The following is a 22,406-nucleotide window of genomic DNA, read 5'->3' as shown; positions in this document are numbered from 1 at the left end:
GGCCTGGGGCACATGACTTACGAGGAGAGGCTGAGGGAACTGGGATTGTTTAGTCTGCAGAAGAGAAGAGTGAGCGGGGATTTGATAGCAGCCTTCAACTATTTGAAGGAGGGTTCCAACGAGGATGGAGCAAGGCTGTTCTCAGTGGTGGCAGATGACAGGACAAGGAGTAATGGTCTCAAGTTGCAGTGGGGGAGGTCTAGGTTGGATATTAGGAAAATCTATTTCACTAGGAGGGTGGTGAAGCACTGGAATGGGTTACCTAGGGAGGTGGTGGAATTTTTAAGGCCCAGCTTGACAAAGCCATGGCTGGGATGATTTAGTTGGGGTTGGTCCTGCTTTGAGCAGGGGGTTGGGCTAGATGATCTCCTGAGGTCTCTTCCAACCCTAATCTTCTATGATTCCATAGGGCTTAGATGTTGAGAAGACTTTGTCTTCTGTTCATACCACAGGTGAATTTCACCCGTATATTATGGTTTCTCTCCCCTTAAAGGGGAAGTGCGAATATTTTGATATATGGACTGAAAGGCGGTTTTACTTCACTGCAGAGCTGTAAATATTACAGTAACCTTTGCTGAAATGCTGCTTTATAACTTGTAAAGCAATACTTTCCAGTCAATGGAAGACAAACAGGTCCCCTACTGCAACAGAACATTAAAGGGCTTAATTTCTTCTTTTGATGGCAGTAACAGACTACCATGGTTACAGATCTATGTCAAATGAGGTTCTGGCATTTTATATAATCATGACCAATATAATCTGTAGGCTAGATCAAATCCTGGTCCAACTAAATTTTTGTCATAGGTTCGATAGAATCAGATTTGGCCCTTCAAGTATTCGTCTCGCTTTTTAAAATCCCCGTTCACACACTACAGAAATGAGAAGGTCTTTATAACGAATTTAGAAATTGAGCATTAGATTCACCCCCCGATCCCTTCCTGATTTGAGGAATTTGCTCTGTTGATGTCTGTGGAAGAAGATACCCCCTGTCTTGTCTATGTCCCTGCTATTAGACGATTGTTCCTTATCCCGTTGGATGCAGATCTGGTCCCAGCGTCCAGCGATCCACCTATTTGTGAGCTCTTGGCAAGATTATTGCAGTTTATATCTAGGAATGAAGCCTGAAAAATCCACTACAAAATACAGCAGTCTGTCTGCTTAGCAACACAAACTGCTGTGAATGCATCCCCTTGTTCTGCACTCCATGTGCTGACTCCTTATTGAATTCAAAGTAAAGTTCAAGGTTTCTATCCTGATATCCAGGAGTTCCAACTACTGGACTAGCTCCATCTACTAGAGAGATCTCCATTCCCTTCTTAACCAAGACCTCCTGTGACAGCTACACTGCAGAAGCCTGTAAAATAGGAGACAGAACTTCTGGGAAGCTGGATTTAGAATACGGACATACAGTACTCCTGCAAGAGATGGGATTGACCATAGGCCTCACATTATTCCTAACTAAATCCATAGGTCATTTCTTTGGCCTAGCTTTCTCCCAATAATTTCTCCACACACACAACACACACATTCTCTCTCTCTCTCTCTCTCTCTCTCTCTCTCATACACACAGACATAATCCAAGCCTATAAACCTATAACCTAATCCAAACCTACACCTATAAACTAATCAAGCTATTTCTCCTACAGGCTAGTCAGGAAGAAAGCCAGTGAGATGGTTGTTTCTATTTTTAAATACTTGGGAGCCACTCTTATACTGTGGGGATGAGAGCTATGTAAGTCTATAGATATAGATAAAAGAGGATGCTGCCATAAATTTTGTGAAATTTACACTCCCACCCACACCTATACCTGCACCTCCTTCTAATGGCCCAGCTTTCTCTGTGTTTATGTATTACTCTCAAATTAGGGTATCAGGAAGAAGACACTGAGCGGGAGTGCACTTGGCCATGTGACACCAAGAGTGAGGTAGCAGCGTGGGGGCAGTGCAAGGAAAAAGCTTTAGATCCCCTGCAGCAAAACATTGCCAAAGGTTGGGGCTTTTCTCTGTTCCTTGCTTGAAGGGCTGCAGGAAATAGATTCTCTCCTGAGGGAGGTTTGTTGATGCTAGAAGATGATAATACTCTCAGATGGCAGAGATAACGTGCTTATAAAATGCTATCTGTTTCGCTCATAAACTGCTGCTATGCAAAATGATAAGCAAGATGAGTTTAATCTCTAATGGGCTGAGTTCTTATAGACTGTGTTTTCCCATGATAATGAGAACATGAGATTTCAGCAGTGCTCGCAAAGGATGATCTCAAATATCTTCCATATTTTTTGTCTGGTTTCAGCCTGCGTGCTTTGAAATTATTTTTGTTTCTTCTTCTTTTATATTATTTCTGTTACTCTTTTTTCCCATAAGAGTTTCAAAATCATCTTGTAAAATTCAAGAGTTAAACATAATGGAAAGTTGCTCAAATTTCCCTCTTAGCACCATGACTAGAAAAGTATACCATAGCTTAAAATTGCTCAAGATAAACTCACGTTGTCACAGTTCAGAGCAACTCCACCTGTATTTCCTCTCCGTGGTCCATCGAGGACACCCACTTTTAGGCTTCTGGCTTCCAGTCATCACCTCTCTTGCATGGAGATGCACGTCTCACCCTCCTTACCAGGTTTTTTTCCCATGCTGCACAGTTCCACTGCAAGCCAGACAGCCTACCGGTCAGCAGCTATGCTTTGCTTACTCTCCAGAGGTTATACGCAGTGTAATTGCCCGCAGTTATAAGGTACACACAGCTCTTTCTAAGCAACCTCTTGTATTCTTTAGGTGAAAGCATTAGAGAAAACATATTAAAAACAATAAAAGAAACTACATGCATGCTGAAAAGCTTACCAGAGTTTACCCCCAACTCCAGCAGGGGCTCTGATAGCAGTTAATCCCTCAAACCCATCCATGTGTTTTTCTGTGATGACAAGTTCACAGCCTCAGCTCAGACCTAGCACAAAGACTGCTCAGATCAGCCTATTTCTTTATAAGCCTTTGATTTCCTCCACCCTTCGGGAACAGCTAATCAGACAGTGGTTCTCTCCTCAGGGCATAGCTTCAAAAGGTTGGTTTTTTTGAAGAACCAATGTAGGGCCTTTGTATTCACCTTCCCCGTGATATTTCCCAGGAATTCCATTTGATGTTTTGTTCCAAAAGGTCATTCTTGTCTGACACATTGTTCAGTATAGTCCTTTGATCATCCTGGCCCAGAATAATACATAACCTTTGCATTGAATACAATAGATTCCAAAGATCCTTAACTTAGTGCAATAAAGTTTTTCAAGGGTATTGCAAGAAATTGTCATACACTCGCAGACATGAGTAACAATAGTTAAAAAAATACTTTAAAAGGAGAACTTGCTGCAGTGTAACTTTGTGTGATTATGCTTATTTAAAAAAAAAAAAGAGAAAGTACAGTGGCATTCTCATAATACTTATTCGGCTCTTGTTACACTTTCCCCTCTCTCTCCTGCTCTCTTCTTCCCGCCCCCACCTTCCCATTTAATGTTATGGTACATATTTGCGTGTGCAAGAGAGGGAGCGAGCAAGAGGTAATATTTGGGTATTACATTTCTGTTCTTCTTTGCTGTAATAGACTATAATTGAAAGAAAATGTAAATGGATAGAGAATTGCTTTCAGTCCCATTCACTCAAAGAAAAAACATCTGAAGCTTCTAAAAGAGAACCTCTCCCAGGTAATCGTGGAGGTTGAAAGGAAAGCAGATTCTTTATAACAACCAATAGTTTACATAACCCATTTGACTTTCTTTTTTTCTTTAAAATCCATATATTTTGGCTGACTCGAGGAGGAAGTTAGATGGGTGCAAGAGACAGATGGTGTGTGCGTGAGAAGCAGAGATGAGTCAGTTCCATTAATGTAGTACATTTTTTGACTCCACAAGGGTATTGCAGGAGAAGAGAGCTACTTGATTTAATAAACATCCTCATAAATGTGAGCTGCAATTAATGAATTTTGTAGTTGATTTTTGTTTGGTCATGGCATTGCTATAAGTTTGGAAAAGTGAAGCTGGGGATGCATCAGCTTGGGCACTTAATTTATTTGTGTGTGCTTGATTTGGGTGTACAGGTGCCTGGAAGGACTGTGGCCCCCATTCTACAAGCACTTACACATGTGCTTTACTTTGTTCATATGAGCAGAGTTCTGCATGCACAGACCTGTTGGCTGGGTCAAGGTCTATGTTTACATTGTAATTTGTGTTGGGGTATGTAGTAGTTCCGGGGTGGGGCTCGTCCCTTCCTGGGGCGCCTGGGAGCCAGGCCGCCCCGCTACAAAGCGAATAACAGTTAGGGCCCCGACCTTTGGGTAGGGGCTAAGCACACAATTGATAGTTCAGAGCTCAGACCCTTATGCAGGGGCTGAGCACACAATTAGCAGTTCAGGGCTCAGACCCTTATGCAGGGGCTGAGCACACAATTAGCAGTTCAGAGCTCAGACCCTTATGCAGGGGCTGAGCACACAATTAGCAGCTCCGGCCCTGGGTCAGGGCGGGGCAGCAAACCAATCGTCAGTCAGTGGCCCAGGCCTTGTAGCAGGGGCTGGGTAGCCAACAAATAGTCTGTCAGAGGCCCAGGCCCCTTGGACAAGGAGGAGGAGAGACTGCCACCCGGCGCGGGGTGGCAGGGGGGAACACAGGCCCACCCACTCCACTGTGTTCCAGCCCGGGGCCCTATCCGCAGCAGTCCGTCTGCCGCGCAGTCAGTGGGGATCCTGACCGCAACACACTGACATGGGTTCGGGGTCTGCTATCCCCGGGCCACTTCCCATCTCCTCCTCCATGGGTACCTGTTCCTCCTGAGTTCCGTCTGATGGGTCGCAGATCATGGGCTCCTCCGGGCCCCGAGCAGCAGGTGGGTTTGTCGCTCCCTCTGGGCCCTCGGCGGGGGGGAGCTCAGACCGCTCCTCAGGATACCGGGCTCTCGGCAGGCTCGGCCAGTCCTCCTCAGGGTACCGGGCTCTCGGCAGGCTCGGCCAGTCCTCCTCAGGGTACCGGGCTCTCGGCAGGCTCAGGTCCGCAGGAGCTCGGGTACCAGCGTCTGTCCTCTCCAGCTGCTGGCTAGCTACTGAGCGCTGTGGCCTGGCCTTTATACTTCCTGTCCCGCCCCTTGACTTCCGGGGGGCGGGGACAGGCCGCAGTGGCTCCGCCCACTCTGGCGGCTGTTCTGGCTCGTCCTCTCCTGGGGCGCCTGGGAGCCAGGCCGCCCCGCTACAGGGTACCTAGGGATTTGGGATTCCTCCCTCTTCTTATATAAATCAAAATAAATATATATCACATTGTCTCTCTTGTCTTTTACTTTCTTCTGCCCTGAATTTTAAAGGTAGATTGTTCTGTAGAATTTCAAATGCAGAGATTGTGGGTTTATCTTTTATCATGCAATGAGACTGATACAGTGCAATTTTTTTGTACATCTTTCCCAGAGTAAATACATTTTGAGTATTTTAATGTACAAGTTAAAATATCATTAGTTTTTCCACAATCACAAATCATGTATAGGATAGGCAAATAGATCCTGTGCTTGTGCAAACCTCAAAATGAGCTTTTCCATTATCTCCTGTTCAGTGACATTCTATCCTTTTCTAGTTAGTGACATGAAGTTCTGCTTTCTTTAAAAAAAAAAAAAATGCTGTAAAGAGAAACCACTTCCTGCTGGCTATGTACTGAAAATTCAGCTGTGATAACTAAAAAGGGGGAACCCTCCTGTTCTTTATTTCCGTCTTTAAAATGCAGACTCTGTCAAACAACAACTGGTGGAGGAGAAGAGCTTAGGTACTCCCCTTTCGGAACTGTATTACTTACGGTTATTCTGTTGTTGCTTTTTGCAGATATTGCAGTGGTGGAGATGAGTGACGCTTTCCGTCAGCCTTCCTTATTCTACCACCTGGGAGTCAGAGAGAGCTTCAGTATGGCCAACAACATTATCCTCTACTGTGATACAAATGCAGACTCTCTGCAGTCGTTGAAGGTAACTCAAGAAAATGTTTAACACTTGCATATCTCTAAACATAGACTCAGATTACTAATGATAATGCAGAGACCATTCAAGGGTTCTGAAAAGAGCTACACGAATGATTAGAAGTTTGGAAAACTTGTTCGGAAAACAGTGACAAGCTGAAGAAGGTCAGTCTGTTTAGTTTATCCAAGAAAAAATTAGGAGGTGACTTGGTCATGGTCTGCAAGTACCTATATGGGGAAGAGATTTCTAATAGTCCGTTACTCTTTAATCTAGTAGAAAAATGCATAACAATATCCAAAGATTGGAAGCTAAAGCTAGATGTATTCAGACTAAAAATAAAGAGCAGATTTTTAACAGTAAGGGTAATTAACCAATGGAGCAATTTTATCTAGTAATGTGGTAGATTCTCCATCACTTGGAGTCATTAAATCAACTTGGGATGTCCTTTTTAAAAGAGATGCTCTAGATTAGCGGGTTGATGCAGGGATTACTGGGTGAGGTTCTAAGGCCTGTATTTTGCAGGAAGTCAGACTGGATGATCACAGTGGTCCCTTCTGGTCTTAAAATCTATGAACCTATGAAGCACATCCTGATTTCCATATTATATCTTGCCAAATGCAGAGTGCAACTGTGTGCACTTGCCTTGTAGATTAGGGAAAACAGCCAATTAAAAAAGTAAAATATCCTTGAGAGTGCAGTGAGTGCGTCCACTCTGTATTAGGAAGTCTGGAAACAACATGACAGCTGCCGCCACACAAGTCCTTATAAATGTAAAGATGCAATGTACAGAAAATAAAGGCATTACTACCATTACTTCACATGATACATCACCGATAAGCCTGATGCAGAGCTGTTTGGGCAGAGAATGAATCTCTAAAAATTTCCCAAAGTCTAATTTAAAAATGGAAATTTAGATTAGTACCTGTCTTTGCAGGCTTGCAGAAGCCTCAGACCCAAATAAGAGGCCCTTAGGAAGGGGGTGTAAATTAAACCTTGGTAAGCAGGCCTATGAAAGTCTAAGATAGGGCAATTTGCATGCTGCTGAGCCAGATGAAAAAGTAAATCACAACAGTACAGATTTACCTCTGGACTTGGTCCCTGTGACCAAAGGAAGGTTCCTTCCAATGGCCCTTGTTAAGAGAGGAAACTTCCAGGCCATGCACAGTCATTGGAGACCTCTTAGCGCATGTCATATTAACTAGAATTGAGACTTGTAGTGGAAAACCATTGTGTGGTGGACTGACATAGTGAAGTCTGATTGGATATAATGTCTGAAGTTTGTAGCACTGGACATTATTACTTGCTATTTGTTACTCTTTCATGTCAAGGACTAATAGTTTTCGCTATGTGATGGGAGACCCACTGCTCCCATCCTCGTTGCTTTGCACAAACGGCTCAGAGACCGCCTTTCATGTAGATATTGTGCATTATTTACAATATTTCCCTCCAGCACCTTTTACCTACTAGTGCAGTCACACTATTTACCATGTCCTCTAGTTTTACTACCCCTTCTCCAAAGGTCGGGGGAGAAAAGAGGTCTCCTCCCGGAGAATTTCCCTTTTGTCAGGCCCTATTAGCCTTTCTCGCTCTTCTGCTTCTCCCCACTTGCACTTCCTTCCTGTGCTCTTTTCTCCAGTCTCCTTGTTAATGGGCTCATTAACTACCCAGCCCCAATCTAATATGTAATCAGGAACTCCTCTCGTTAATCAGGTCTTGCTCGGGGACCTGATTGGTTAAACAGCGCCCAGAGTGTTGGTTCAGTTGCTGATTCTCAGCATTCTGTCACACTCTCTAAAGCAAAAATTCCAACAGAGGATGTCAGAGGAAAATGCCCTTTATAATGCAGGAATTGTTTTCCTACTTTTTGTCAAAAAACAAACAAATAAAAACCAACAACAGCAACACAAACAACCAGCAGTGTTTTTCTTTAGCAACTTTGCAAGATATACAAGTAATAAGTAAAAGCTTGAGGGAAATCCAGTTAAATCAAAAACAAACCTAACACTTTATTTGTAGTGCTGGAGATTGCACTGGAGATTGAGCCCAGGAACTTCTACAGCTGAAGTCATGAGTCTGTATGGTTTCAGCTAAAAAACAAGTGTTTGAGCTGAGAGCCCTAACAGATTCCTATTCTATGTAAACAGGGCACGCTGGGTTACACTGTTGTTAGTGGACAGTTTTGCTAGTGGATAGTTCTTAACAGTCCATGACAGAGCTGACTTATAGGTGTACAACCTGTTCACATTTCTACACCGTATGCACATTTCTGATGGTTCCCCTGTGCTCCAGCTTCGTATCCTGATGCATAAGCAAGAGAGGAGGGGTGTGGTGTGGTTGGAGAGTGAGACTGGCTCTGGAAGAGCCTCCTTCTGCTCAGTCCTGATTGGGGGGGGGGGGGGGGGAGTTGCTCCTGTCCAGTTGTAGAAATTACACTCCTGGGGGAATTCTGCGCCACTGCACATGCGCAGAATTTATGTTCCCCGCAGATTTCTTTGCTTTCCTGCAGAAAAGTGACTTTATGATGGGGAAGCAAAGGGAAGCCACAAGAGCGGTCATGTGACCCTCTCCAGCAGTATGTTTTAGGTGTCCAGGGCAGCCCGCAGAGAAGTAAATCACTGTGGGGCTGGGGACAGGATTGGGGAAGACCCAGTTGGTGGCTCCTCCCCTGTGCTGGGCTCAGCTGCTAGTCCTGGTTGGGCTGGGGAGGATGGGATTTCCTCTTCCCCTGCATGGCATACGGGGCCATGTCAGACCCACCCCTAGCTGTAAGAAGCTCTGCAACACCCTCTATTCCCCCCGCCGCACTTCCTGCACCCATCGCTCCTCAGCTGCAGGAGGAGAGAGCACTGTACAGGGAGCTGCTCCCCCATCCGCCCAACCCCCGTGCATCCAGACCCCCTCATACCCAGACCTTCCCGCTGAACCTCACCCCTCCCCACCACCCAGAACCCTCCCTGTACATGGACAACCCCAACCAGCCACCCCCACCTGGATCCTCACACTACCAAGCCAAAACCAGCTGCACCTGGATCCCTGCCTCACTCCCCCAACATCTGGACCTCCCCACTGACCCCCCTGGACCTCCCTGCAGAGCTCTATCCCCCTCACACCCAGACCCCCCCACTTAGCCCCAACCACCTTCATCTGGACCCCCCTGCAGAGTCCCATTACCATTGCACCCAGAACCCCCCCAACAAGCCCTTTTGCTTCCAGATCCCCCGCGCTCAGATCCCCCACTGAGCCACCTGCAACCAGATTGCCCCACACAGAACCCTCTTAACCCACACCTGGATCCCCCCACACTAAGCCCCTCCACGCCTTAATTCTGCCTTGCTGAGCCTGACTGCCCAAACCTGGTGCACCTGGAACGGAGGAGCAGGGCCCTGGGGTGTTGCTGGGGCAGACCCGGCCCCTGCACTGTGTCAGGGTTGGGTGCAGCCTCACCACTGAGTCCGTGTCCCGGGGCGGGAGCTGCACAGTGATCTCCCACCTCTGTGCAGCCAGTGGCCTATGCTCCACAATGCCATGCTGGAGCCTCCACATTTATTTGACAAATACAATTAGCAGAATTTTGCAGAATTTTAAAATATTGTGTGCAGAATTTTGAATTTTTTGGAGCAGAATTTTGAATGTTTTGGTGCAGAATGCCCTCAGAAGTAAAATGACTGAAGAGAAGCATGTGAGCCAGCTGTGGGAAGCAGCCTGGGGAGTGGGGTGTATACTTTTGATTACCATGCAGGCTCAGTTCTCCTTGCTTCTGGCTGGAGTAGGATTTGGTTCTATTTTTGTCAAGTTATTTGCAGTTTGGCCCTAATTCATGAGTTAAGTTTCATATGACTCAGCCTCTTTCCCCTTCCGCCTCAGCCCCTTGGACTGTTTAGCAGTCTCAGGATTTCATCAGTTTGTACACCGCTGTCTGCTCCTGCCACTCTCATCCAGTGTCTCTTTGACGGTGCTAAAAAGAAGAGGAAGGGAGATCTGGACAACAATTATTTTAGTTTCAGCTTGTGCTCGAAAGGTTGGATGGAATAAAGGAAGGGTAGGGAATGCAATTGGAGAGGTCAGAGGGTTTTGCTTGTCGTTTTCTCCCTAAGGAACTGTCCCAGCAAACAGATTTCTGGAAGCTCTTACACGCACTCTGTGTGACATGCACACAAAAAGAAAACATACAATTGGTTCAAATTTTTGCTTAGATTCTTTGGACAAGACTGGTAACTTTTTCTTCTCTTTAGAATCCATATTGGTTGACCCAATCATGGTTACAGAGCAGGTTTGTTTTGTAGTAATTTCTGTACCCCTGTTAGTAAGTTCATAAGCACCACCCACTCAAAATACTACAGTCTGCTTCCAAAATTTGCATAGTGTTATACTGGAGCCACTTCATATGTATGCCAAAGAAACTGATTTTTTTTTTTTTTACAATAATAAAGTATGGAAAGGTTAAAAATAGTAACAAAATTTTTTTTTGCATGAATGTCATTTGTGTGTGCAGGGACAAAGGGAACAAAGTTTTAGTTGAAAATATGCTCCTCCAGTTAACATAAAAGGAAATGAACTCTCTGCCGCCCCACTCTCCAAAACATGTTTTCAGCTCGTTGGATCGTCACTGCAGTAGTTGTGAATATATGTATAGCACCTTATTGCTCTTGAGTTTCAATAGGTCTCATTTAACATATTATACATTATGAAACCATGAGTAGTGCTAGTAATTTCTCTAGAAATAGAACCATACGACGATTTGCATTGACTTCTTTCATGGCGAAAGCAGTGATGCTAAACTATTCCTCCCTTCAACACACTGCGTTGCTTTTGAACGATGAATACTGCTTGAACATCATGCCATTAAAACTTCTGCAGAAATAATCTTACATTAGAATTTAGTTAATATATATTTATGCTGGCTCCTTAGCCACTGTTGATTTCTGCATATGTATAGAAGATATAGTTGGAATAATACTGCCTCTATTGAATCTTCACTGCAACCGGAGTTCTGGAACTACACCAATGTCTCATATCCAGCCAGTGCAGAACTCCACTGTAAACTTGGACGAGGCTACCCAACCCTCTCACACAGGTCATGTCTAACTGCCTCACAGTTTGGACAACAGGGGTGTGAATAGCAGTGCACACCCAAGTGCTCTGCTGTAACTTTCCTGTCTGAACACTGCAGGCATGAACTAAAAGATTCCTAGCTCTCATTAAAGAGGACTGTGTTAATACAAACTAGGAACCTTGAAGTGTGTACCCACAGTGCCCTTATGGGGAGAGTTACAGCGCAGCATTTTGGTGCACACTGCTGTTCACATCACCATTGTTTGAACTGTGGGACAGTGTCAACATGCCCTTGGATTTATGAATAAAACTAGCATTTTGAACTTTCTTCTTCTGTTAATCCACTGGACAGCACATCCCTCTTTAAGCTAATTTCTACCCTGCTTTATTATTAAACATAAGAGCTACCTTATTGGTATACTTTCTGTTTGATCATAGTTTTCTTCTGATTGTCAAAATCACTGTTAAAACTACCCAGAAAATGACTTAGTCAATGAGAAGTCAGTGTTTATAACCTGTCACTTACTGACAATTTTTGTGGCTACCAGAAAGTTTCATAAATACCCATTTTAATTACAAGTTTTATTTAAATTAAAATATAATTCTCAGTTTATAAATAGTGAGAAATATTTGTCTACTATGCAAGTTTCAGAGTACACTGCTGAGGAAGGCTCTGCTTAGGAGCAGCCTCTTTCATGTACGTTTCTTTCTTTCTTTCTCTTTCCAACACAAGAGTGTATTGGTCTGTGCCCTCAAAATAAAAATCTGATGACAAAATAGCTATTTGAATTCAATTCTATTACTCCTTTTACTGTGGCCTCATTGTCCATTGTACTGCATAAGTAATCATAAGGATGGGAATTTCAAAAGTATTGCAAGGTGTCAGATGCCGAACTATTGACTCTCTGTGGGAATTGGACACTTTTGAAAACTCCACCCTTCATAGTTTTAAGGGCCTGATCCCACAATTCTCCATGTGCAGGACTCATTAAAATCAGCAGGAGCTCAGCATGCCTAGGATTAGGCCACAGGTGTCCAAATTCCTCCCTCAGTGGGCCTGATCCAAAGCCCATTATAATTAATGGAAAGATTCCCCTTAATAGGAGTTAGCAAGAGTACAACAAATCTCTTAGCTATTTTAGATCAGATTCTGTTATGGTTCCTCTCTCCGAATCTTTGCATTGACTTCAGTAGGCTCTGGTTTAGGCCCTTACACAGTTACAAAACCTCCTGCTAATAGATAACCTCAGTGGCGGAACTAATGATGATGGGAGTCTTTAGGTATATGTTTGGTGCATTTCAAGCCAATAAGTATAAGTGAAGGTGCCACCACCAATGGCCCATTGCCCTCCCCCCAGCTCCACCACTGCTCCAAACCTGGCTTCACTACTGGGTAACCTATTGAAGTTCTATAACAGTACTTAATGATTAATGATTTACTCTAGGTTTATTTGTACTGCTAGGGCTTCTCTACATAGTGCATTAGCCCACACCAGTGGGGTGTAAATTCTAGTGCACACTAGTGTGTTGCACACTAAATGGCCCATGTGATCCCTGCTGGCATGCACTAAATCTCCCTAGTGCATGTTATTATAAGGCCTTTTCAAACAGTACTATGTTAACACGCACTAGTGAGATTTCAGTGAATGCCAGCAGGGTCCACATGGGTCAGTTTGCCTGTGACACACTAGTGCGCACTATAATTTACATCCCTTTGGTGTGGACTAATGCATTCTGTAGACAAGCCCTTATGTTTCTTAAGTTGGCTAGATAGGACTTGTTACTGCTTTTTATTTATTTATTTTTAAAAACAAAAAGCAGGGCTTCCTGTGGTGTGCAGGAGAAATCCTGTTCACAGTGGAAAGCCCCCCTCCCTAGCTACTTTAGTTCCTGGTCTGGAAAACAGCTATGGAAGTGTGTATGTGGCTCCGGAGGGATTCCTATGCAATAAGATGCATCCCCCCCCTTGCATTTTCACCAGTCAGCTGTTAGAAGAGCGGTGATGTATGAGCACATGGTTTTGTGTAATTATGGTTTTCTTGCCTCTTTTTCCCCATATTTTTAAATTTGGGATTTTTTTAAATTTAAATTTTGGGTATGGGAGAAGGAATTCAGTACCATTTTAAAAATAATTACCCAGATGTTGGGAAAGCAGCCTGCAACTTGCAGCTCAAACAAGCATCAACAAAAAACAGTAAATAAAATCCTGCTGTAGGGCAGGTGGGGATAAACTGACAAGTTGACAGCTGTAAAGTAGTGGACTATATGTGCAGGTACAGTCCATCCCTGACTTCAGACCCCATTGGAAGTAACTGCCTGAGGCGAATCTCTACAGCACTAAACATGGCTGCTGTATAATTGTTTAATATGTGCAGCATGAGAAGTAAAGACCATTGGTTTGACACCCCCTCCATTTTTAGTGTGGAGATATCCCATCCCATCTCCTAGAACTGGAAGGGACCTTGAAAGGTCATCGAGTCCAGCCCCCTGCCTTCACTAGCAGGACCAAGTACTGAGTTTTGCCCCAGACCCCTAAGTGGCCCCCTCAAGGATTGAACTCACAACCCTGGGTTTAGCAGGCCAATGCTTAAGCTCAGTGCTACTCAGTGAAGCATGTGTGGACTGCTACACTGAATAGCCATTTGCTAATTCTGCTTCCTCTGGAATCGATAACAAAATTCCTATGGAAGCAGGATCAGGGTTCAAACGTGGTTTTGCAAGCAGATTATCAATGGGGTGTGCAGGAAGAAGCCTTGAATATGTAACCATAGTGGGTTACCGTGTCAAAACCATGTCTGCTCCAGGATCAATATTTTAAAAATACTATAAAACGTCAATTTTACCCTGGGAATTTTTCACACACCCCTTGCCTGAGACATATTAGTACAAATTAAATTTCAAACCACTCAAGTAGTAAGTGGTCGGACTGGCTCTTAGTTATTCATGCTACTAGTGCAGTTTGGGAATATTGTAAAAATATTTAAACTACCATTTACGCTAGTTTTACAGTCTCTTTTACAGACGGTGTAGAAATGATACCTGTTGAGTATAAATGTTTCACAAATTAGCATGGCATTCATCCTTAGGGCAGGGACAAGGACGACTAGTGTGCACTTTGATGAAGAAAATGTAAGCTAAATCCACAGTTCCAGTGATCTGTTAATATCTAAATCAGGGGTTGGCAAACTTTTTGGCCCAAGGGCCACATCGGGGTTGCACAACTGTATGGAGGGCCAGGTAGGGAAGGCTGTGCCTCCCCAAACAGCCTGGCCCCTGCCCCCTCCCACTTCCTGCCCCCTGACTGCCCCCCTCAGAACCTCCAACCCCCCTGATCCTTGTCCCCTGACCACCCCCCCCCCGAGACCCCACCCCCTATCCAACCCCCTGCTCCCTGTCCCCTGACTGCCCCAACTCCATCCACACCCCCGCCCCCTGACAGGCCCCACAGGACTCCCACCCCCTATCCAAATGCCCTCTGCTCCTCGTCCCCTGACCACCCCCTCCTGGGACCCCCTGCCCCTAACTGCCCCCCGGGATCCCACCCCCTTATCCAACCCTCCTGCTCCCTGTCCCCTGACTGCCCTCCCGACCCCTATCCACATCCCCGCCCCCCCCAGAACCTCCGCCCCATCCAACTGCCCCTTCCTCCCTGACTGCCCCCCAGGACTCCCAGCCCCCTTACCATCAGCAGGAGCTCGCAGCCGCGACACCCGGCCAGAGCCAGCTGTGCTCCATGCTGCCCAGCGGGAGCGGTGGGCCAGAGCGCGGCCCGCGTGGTGGCATGGCTGCGGGGGAGGGGCCGGGAACTAGGCTCCCCGGCTGGGAGCTCAGAGGCTGGGCAGGATGGTCCCACGGGCTGGATGTGGCCCGCGGGCCGTAGTTTGCCCACGTCTGATCTAAATACTTAATGTCTCTGCAGAGCTGATGCTTATTATTTACAGCAATTTGACAGAATGAAAATATAACACCTACCCTCCAGGTCTTCTGTAAATGTTTATCGGTGCCCAACAGTATTAAACACATACATCTTCTAAAGGTTGTTCAAGTTCTGTTTTTAATACTCATTTTTATTTTTACAGGAAATTATTTGCCAGAAGAATAATGTAAGTAGGAGGTTTTCTTAAATTAATTAAATTTGGATTTCTGTCCCACTTAATATTATTTATACTGTCCCGTTTCCTGCCTGGATCATTTAATATTATCCTACTGTGTTTCCCATTATAGTTATTTCACATCTCTGTTGAACTACAGTTCCGAATGTTTGCACTCCCAGCAGCAAACTGTATACATCATTTCATAAACCTGTTGCTAGGTAGCATGCTCACCCCCTTACCTTTTCTCTACCCTTCAGTAGTGTTTTCCTGTCCGTCTCTCCTATTTTTCTTTCACACACACCCCTTTTCTTTGCCACCATGTTTTTGTTCTCTCTTCTCTGTCTTTTCCCCCTAATTTCTTCTTCCTATCTTCTAGTTTTCTTCCCCACAACTGGTTTAAACACATGCAGTGTTGTCCTCCTGCTTGTAAAAACTGTATGCAGTATGTACACGGTACCGCAAGCATCAGGTGTGTGTGTGTGTGTGTGTGTCCCTCTCTCTCTCTCATACATGTATGCATACTCAAACTCACCCAACTCCCATCCACTTGCTCTGCATATTCCTGTGCGGAGACTGGGACTTCCACTCCCTCTTTTCACAGGAAAGATATGATACAATTACAGAGCATCTTGCACTGACTGTTGGCTCTTGCTGGCTCCCTGCAATAGCAGTTGATCTGGATCTGCTGCTGCAGAGTAAAAGATTGTCCTCTGCTGCTGTGCATACATCAGCACAGACCTAACAGGCATGGGTTGACGAGGTCTGATCAAACTAATGTTACTCAGTACAAAGCTTTGAGCAGACTTACTTGCCAGGTGGCATTGGCAGGTGAATAATACATGTGGTAGGTGGACAACAGTTAGTATGGGCAACAAGATAAAATGATCGTATGCTAATTTTACAATACTAAATTCATTATGCAGTATGTTTAAATTTCATTAACAGCTTGATTTACTGCTGAATGTTTCCAATGCATCCTTGCATTTCATTGTCATCACTGGCAGGGCTGGCTCCAGACACCAGCTTACCAAACAGGTGCTTGGGGCAGCCACTTCAGAGAGGGGCGGCACGTCCAGTTGTTTGGCGGCAATTCGGCGGACGGTCCCTCACTCCTGCTCGGAGCGAAGGACCTCCCGCCGAATTGCCGCCGCAGATCGCGATCGCGGCTTTTTTTTTTTTTTTTTCGTTTGGCTGCTTGGGGCGGCCAAAACCCTGGAGCCGGCCCTGATCACTGGAATGTAAATGGATGATAAGTAACAGCGGAGAACTGTCAGTGAAAGGGGTAAATCAGACAGGAAATTTTGCTTAATGAACTGTGTTTTTCTTCTGGGTATTTGGGCGCAGTATCAGTTCCCTGAATGGGGAAAGGAAATCTGGTGAGATTGTTCTAGAAACAAGATGAGGAGGCTGCAGAAGGTTTTCTTACAAAATGAGGGCCTGTGGTATGGATTTCCTTTGACTTCCATTGAAATGACTAGGAATTGAGAGTGCTGGAGATGCGCTGTTCATCTGATATTCTGGCTCTGTGGTTGCCAGCCATTGAAGCTCTATACCAGGGGTCGGCAACCTTTCAGAAGTGGTGTGCCGAGTCTTCATTTATTCACTCTAATTTAAGGTTTCGCGTGCCAGTAACACATTTTAACGTTTTCAGAAGGTATCTTTCTATAAGTGTATAATATATAACTAAACTATTGTTGTATGTAAAGTAAATAAGGTTTTTAAAATGTTTTAAAAAGCTTCATTTAAAATTAAATTAAAATGCAGAGCCCCCCGGACCGGTGGCCAGGACCCGGGTAGTGTGAGTGCCATTGGAAATCAGCTCACATGCCACCTTTGGCATGCGTGCCATAGGTTGCCTACCCCTGCTCTATACACTTATGCTGCTCAGTATCCATTCATTTTCTGGAATTGCCCTGTAAATCTTCCTTTCCTTATGTTATAGACATACTGCCCTGGGAGCCTGAGAGGATAGCCAGGTTTTAGGCCATTAATTTTTATAACCGTGTTGACACAGAAATATTGTCCAAAGCTCTCTTCATTTACACCCATTCCATCCTGTTTACTTGAGTGGGCTTTCCTGATTAAGGCGTATAGTGTTTAATCTTAGGAATTTGCCAATTTTACCTCAGATGATAGATAAATTCAGTAGCTGCAATCTTCCCTTGTATTTTCCTGACTACTGCAAACACTGAGATAAATTTATTTAGCTACCTAAAAAGTTATCTAAGACAATTGGCATGGTTTCGAAGAGGACTCAGAGAAATCAGTGCAGAATTTGGCCCTAAAACTGAACTTAAAGTAGCAGTAGACTTTCTAATCATTTTCTGTTAAGAAATTGAAAAGAATGACAGGTAAAAATTCTTCCTTTTAACTTCTTGTAAAAGTGCTTGTGCGGGCATTCTGAGAATTGATGACATCACTGCGACTAAAAGATCCTCCCACATCTTCCAGAGGTAAAAATGGACTAAATGATCACTTAGGCCTCTAAAAATAAGGATAGGCTTGAGAGCAATGCCATTTCTGCTGTGAATTAGGTTGCAAGAATGTTTTTAAAGGCAAACATTTTGGTAAAGGGCTGATTGTCCTGGATATGAAAAGGCAAATAACTGGAGGAAACCCTGCTGTCAGGAAATGAACAGACAGTATCACATACAGTAGACTAATGTGAAAACATTGCCTGTTAATATGTTTATATGACAGTTGCTGAGACTCAGTAAAAAGGTTGGTAACTTGACATTACTACTCTGATTAAGAGATGTTCTATTTTACATCTAAATTGGAAGGGAGAATGGTGGACTTGTCATCTGGCTTTAAAAAAACCCAGTTTCTATAAATTCTATATAAAATGTGCCCTTGGAGGATTATTGATGTTACCTGGGTGTGCTTAGAAACCTCTTTTTTGTGAGGAAGCCAACCCTAGTGCTTAGAACAGGGGAGAGTGTCAGTAGATCTGGGTTCTCTTCACAACCCCTCCAATGATTTAGTATGTGACCTCGACAAGTCACTTGGAGAGGGATTTCCAAAGAGCAGTTAAGTGCCCAGCTTCTGTTTACTGTCAGTGGAGTTAAACACTGTGTCTTTGAAAATCTTCCCCTTAATTTATTTGTGCCTCCGTTTCCCTAGCTATAAAGTGGGTATAATTCTTGTCCGATAGGGTCTATGAGGTCTGTTTAAGTCACTGTTTGTACAGTGCTTTAAGATTGGACTAAAAAATAAATTGGAGAAAGATAAATCAGTGAACATAAGAACAGCCATACTGGGTCAGACCAATGGTCCATCTAGCCCGGTATCCTTCCTACAGTGGCCAATGCCAGATGCTTCAGAGGCAATGAATGGAACAGGGCAGTGATCTTGTAAGTTGTAATTATATAAAGGATCCTCTATTAGGCATTGAACTGAAACATATGAATAGTTATCTGAAAAAATGTTTCCATTCCCTGAAACGCTAGTGCGTGGTGTTTTATGTAACATACATATGTTTCCAGCAATGGAACAACAGGATACCTTGTCACCAAGGGGTTAAATGAGTTGCAAAATAGGTGTGTGTATGTGTGTGTCATAAGTAATTGGTGTTTGTTTCTTTTGAACTTTGTCTTCCTACAAAAATTCATTGCCAGCTGTTTTGGTTTTTGTTGCAACAGGATTTTCTCCTTCAGAGTAATAGCCAATGTTATACCGGTAGGTTAAACGACAGCAAAGTTTTTGTGGGCAGAGTAGGGGAAGATAACAGCAAATGGTCATTTCCTGTTACAATGTGATTTTATAGTAATCCAGTGGATAAAGTTTGAAAACAACAAAAGTATTTATTCTGTATATTGCAATAACTTTAGGAACAAAGGTGGTTTGATAGAAGAGAGCTATTTTGATGTTTATGCATTTAAGCAGCGTTTTTGAGGTCAAAAAAGCAGCCAGCGGAGCCATTCTAAAAATTCGTATGAAAAGGGATGCTGTTTTTTAAAAAATGTTGGCATAAAGGCTGCACTTTGCTTGTGCTAGCTGGTCAATTTCTATTTAATCCAGTCCTCTATGGCTTACATTTTACTTATTGGGACAAATAGCTGCAGTTCAGGTTAATGGCAATATGAGTGACTTTTATTTCAGTTCTAATTGGAATATGTGAAAAGTTGCTGTGATGTGGATGTTTTGAGTCAAACAGAGCTTAAGCTATGTAAATGTTTACGTAATTGTACAGTATTTCTAAAAATATTACCAGAATTACCAATATTACCAAAACTCATGAAGTAGCTCCTTGATAAAGAAAAGAATCATTGAGCATCCCATAGGTTTTAAGCCCCCTCCTTACACTATATTGAAGCAATAAATAATCTCAGCAGTTTCCATAGGTATATGAAAATAGAAAATAATTGTTAGACCGATCACCTCTAAGATCAGTGCAGGATGAAGAGGAGAACAACCTTCGACACAAAAGGAGAGTTAACCACCTCTGCGGCAGTGTTACTCCCTTCCATTGGACCCTATAAAAGGCAGGTTCAGGGTATCCACATGGGAGAGGGTTAGGGAATAGGGAGGCCGGGGTGGGCCAGAAGGGATGTACATTTTTTCCCACTGGCCCCTGGGAGCTATGAGTGGAAATGTTATATAGTTTGTGACTGTAATATTTTTCCACCGCTCCTCTCCGTGACGGCAGAGCCTCCGTTTGAGGCATGTCCTGAGGGATTGCTTAGGAAGCCCTGGCAGTGCTCCTCCAATGGAGCCCTGGTGTGAGGGATATGGCGCGGGGCATGCCAGAGACTCATTGTTGCTGAGGAGGTGTGGGGCCTCCAGGTGGTGAACCTGACCGTAGAATGGGTTTGGGTTTGGGGGCTGCCCCCATGGTGTCTTCCACACAGTGGAAGGGGGAACTTTTATAATCCTCTGAAACCAGGGGTGATGGTGCACCATTTAAAGTTATCGAGCCTGCCCCACTCTCATCCACAGCAGCTCCAGTCCTGTGGAGCTGACCTGGCTGCCTGCTCTGGCCTGGTGGCTCTCAGTACAGCATGCAGGCAGGGCATGCTGATCCCACTGTATTGCCTTCTCTGAGCTGGTCTGGGCTGTGGCAGGCCAAAAAGTGGTTGGAACAAGGCATGGGCAGTTTCCACCAGCTCTGCATCCTATGTCTGACAGAATGATCTGGGAGGGAAGCCTATGAGAGTTAGCTCACAAAGTCATCCTCCATTACAGTTCCCTGCCACAGGTTTTCCTGTGGGGCGGGTGGTTTGATGCTGAAGTATCTAAGCAAAGGAATGTTAATGTGGTATTGCAGATACCACACAGTGCTAACCATGGATAATTTATTGCATTTTTAATGACAACCACGGTATTATTATCATTATCTTATTTATAATAGACATACTACTGTAGTGCCATAGGCCATGATCAATATATTGAGGCCCCATTGTGCTAGGTGAGGTGAGCAGGTGGTCAGTGGTAGCAAGTCTGGTGGTATATAAAATGCTATAACCTCAGTGCTCACTTAATGAGCAATGTTCAATATCTTTTCTCCTCATTGTTCAATGAATTTACTGCACACTGCTCTAATTCTGCTCTTACAACAGAGTCATTAATTTCCTCATAGGCTTTTCTGTGGTGCTTATCACTTCAGTATGTGAGTGATTCAGAAACCTGTGAGATGTGGGGGTGCTGTTATCCCTTGTTACAAATGGGGAGCTGAGCCACAAAGATTAAGGTCAAAAGTATCTGCTGATTTTGAGTGCCCAATTTGAGACACGTAGGACCTGATTCTTCAGAGTAGTTAGCACTTTACATATTCAAAGCACAGCTCCTGTTGATTTCAATTGGAGCTGTGAGTGGTCAGCTCTCTGCACATCAAACCCCAGGGTCTCAAATCAGGCATCCAGAGACTGAGGCACACGAAATTAGTGACCATCTGTGGAAAGTTTGGTTTAAGTGACTTGCTTAGCATCACATTGGAACTCTATGACAGAATCAGGGGTAGAATCCAGTTCCCCGCCCGGGTGGCATTCAGCTGCCTTACTCATAAGACTGCCCTTTCCCTTCCTGCAATCCTCATCTCATTCTCTAAACACCTTCAATCTTCTGCAACAAATGAAGCAGGAGTCCTAAAGACAACAGTCTCCTTCACTACATAACCCTGATTTGTTCCCAGAGCAGGTCCACACTGTGCAGGTAACTGAACTTGGAGGGAGCATGTTCAGTTGCTCTGTGGGGATGGTGCATGCAGTCTGCTCAGTGCTAGGAGCTGTGAGAGGCTCAGTCCTGCTCAGTGAGGATGGAATCTTCTAAGAAGTCTTTCCTGAGCATGAGTGAATTGCGATTTTTCAAAGGCTTATAATTTGGCCAAATTTGGGTGTTTTTTCCCCCGTGGGAACAGCAACAGACACATCCCCAATGAAAGGGCCCCGCTCCCTACCAAATTTCAAGCCCCTGCTCCAAGGCATGGGGGCACCAGAACATTAACACTTCAAAACAGCAGCTTTGCCTTATCCTTGGGGGACAGCTCAATTATTAGCTGAGGTTTTCAAAATATAATATATATCAGCCTCGGCTAGATCCCACCCAGGCTGCACAATTTCATCACAAATGGCTGAAGATTGGCAACGTTATAAGCACCTTAAAACAGGATATTGTGACAGGAAGGGTTGGGTAACTTAAATAATAGGTAGTGCGACCCGCTCTGTTTATTTTTGAAATTTATTTATATAATAAGAGAGATGGGGTGTGTGAAGGGGAGGGTAAGGGAAGGAAGGGAAAGATGTAACCTTGTGTAAATACAGTAGGATATTTTTGATTGTTCAGTAAAGTGAATTTAGATCAGTAAACCTTGCTGACTCTCTTTGATATTTTGAGTTCATTGACTGATTTATTTGTTACCTGGGTTCTCCTTGGAAGAATCAAGGACTCTTTTATGAGGAAATCTGGAGTGGAGACCATGAAAAATCAGATACTGAGTCCTCCTATATGGACTTGTGGCACACCAAGGCTTTATAAAGACTAAGGGCCTTATTCTTCCCTTATTCCACATATGAAATGCACAGTAATAATTTCATGTGTGATACAAGGTGAGAATGTACCTTTAAATCTGAACACCGAATGAAAGTGGGACATGATTTATAGGTCATTCCTGATATCTTTAATGTGCCCTGCTCTTTAATTGACTTTAAGTCTTGGGTCCAATTCTGTCCCCTTTTATGTCAATAGCAAAGCTCCCATTCGCTTCAGTGGGAGTAGAAACGCCCATACTGTGTATTTGTATTCATTGTAACATCAACACATGGTAATATAATTTGATTACTGAAAATTCTCTGGGAAAACAGG

At 44.1% G+C, this 22,406-nt stretch overlaps 1 protein-coding gene across 5 annotated transcripts in view; it reads left to right on the top strand.

Moving 5' to 3' along the window:
* MAP3K5 (mitogen-activated protein kinase kinase kinase 5) overlaps nt 1-22,406 on the top strand; it is a 160,078-nt gene that overhangs the window by 49,355 nt on the left and 88,317 nt on the right. For 4 of the 5 annotated variants that reach the window (XR_010599700.1, XM_042848192.2, XM_005280336.5 and 1 more), the window contains exons 2-3: nt 5,831-5,970; nt 15,093-15,116. Coding sequence is in view for 4 of the 5 variants with exons in the window: in XM_042848192.2 (XP_042704126.1) it covers nt 5,831-5,970; nt 15,093-15,116 (164 nt within the window). In the remaining variant the exon portion in view is untranslated. The remainder of the gene's footprint in view (nt 1-5,830; nt 5,971-15,092; nt 15,117-22,406) is intronic. The other variant, XM_024113118.3, reaches the window with a different exon arrangement.

Source organism: Chrysemys picta, chromosome 3 (assembly GCF_011386835.1).
Source record: "Chrysemys picta bellii isolate R12L10 chromosome 3, ASM1138683v2, whole genome shotgun sequence".
In the NCBI taxonomy this organism is placed as follows: Eukaryota; Metazoa; Chordata; order Testudines; family Emydidae; genus Chrysemys; species Chrysemys picta.
Note: the sequence above shows the minus strand (reverse complement) of the source record. Positions and strands in the feature narration are given on the sequence as shown.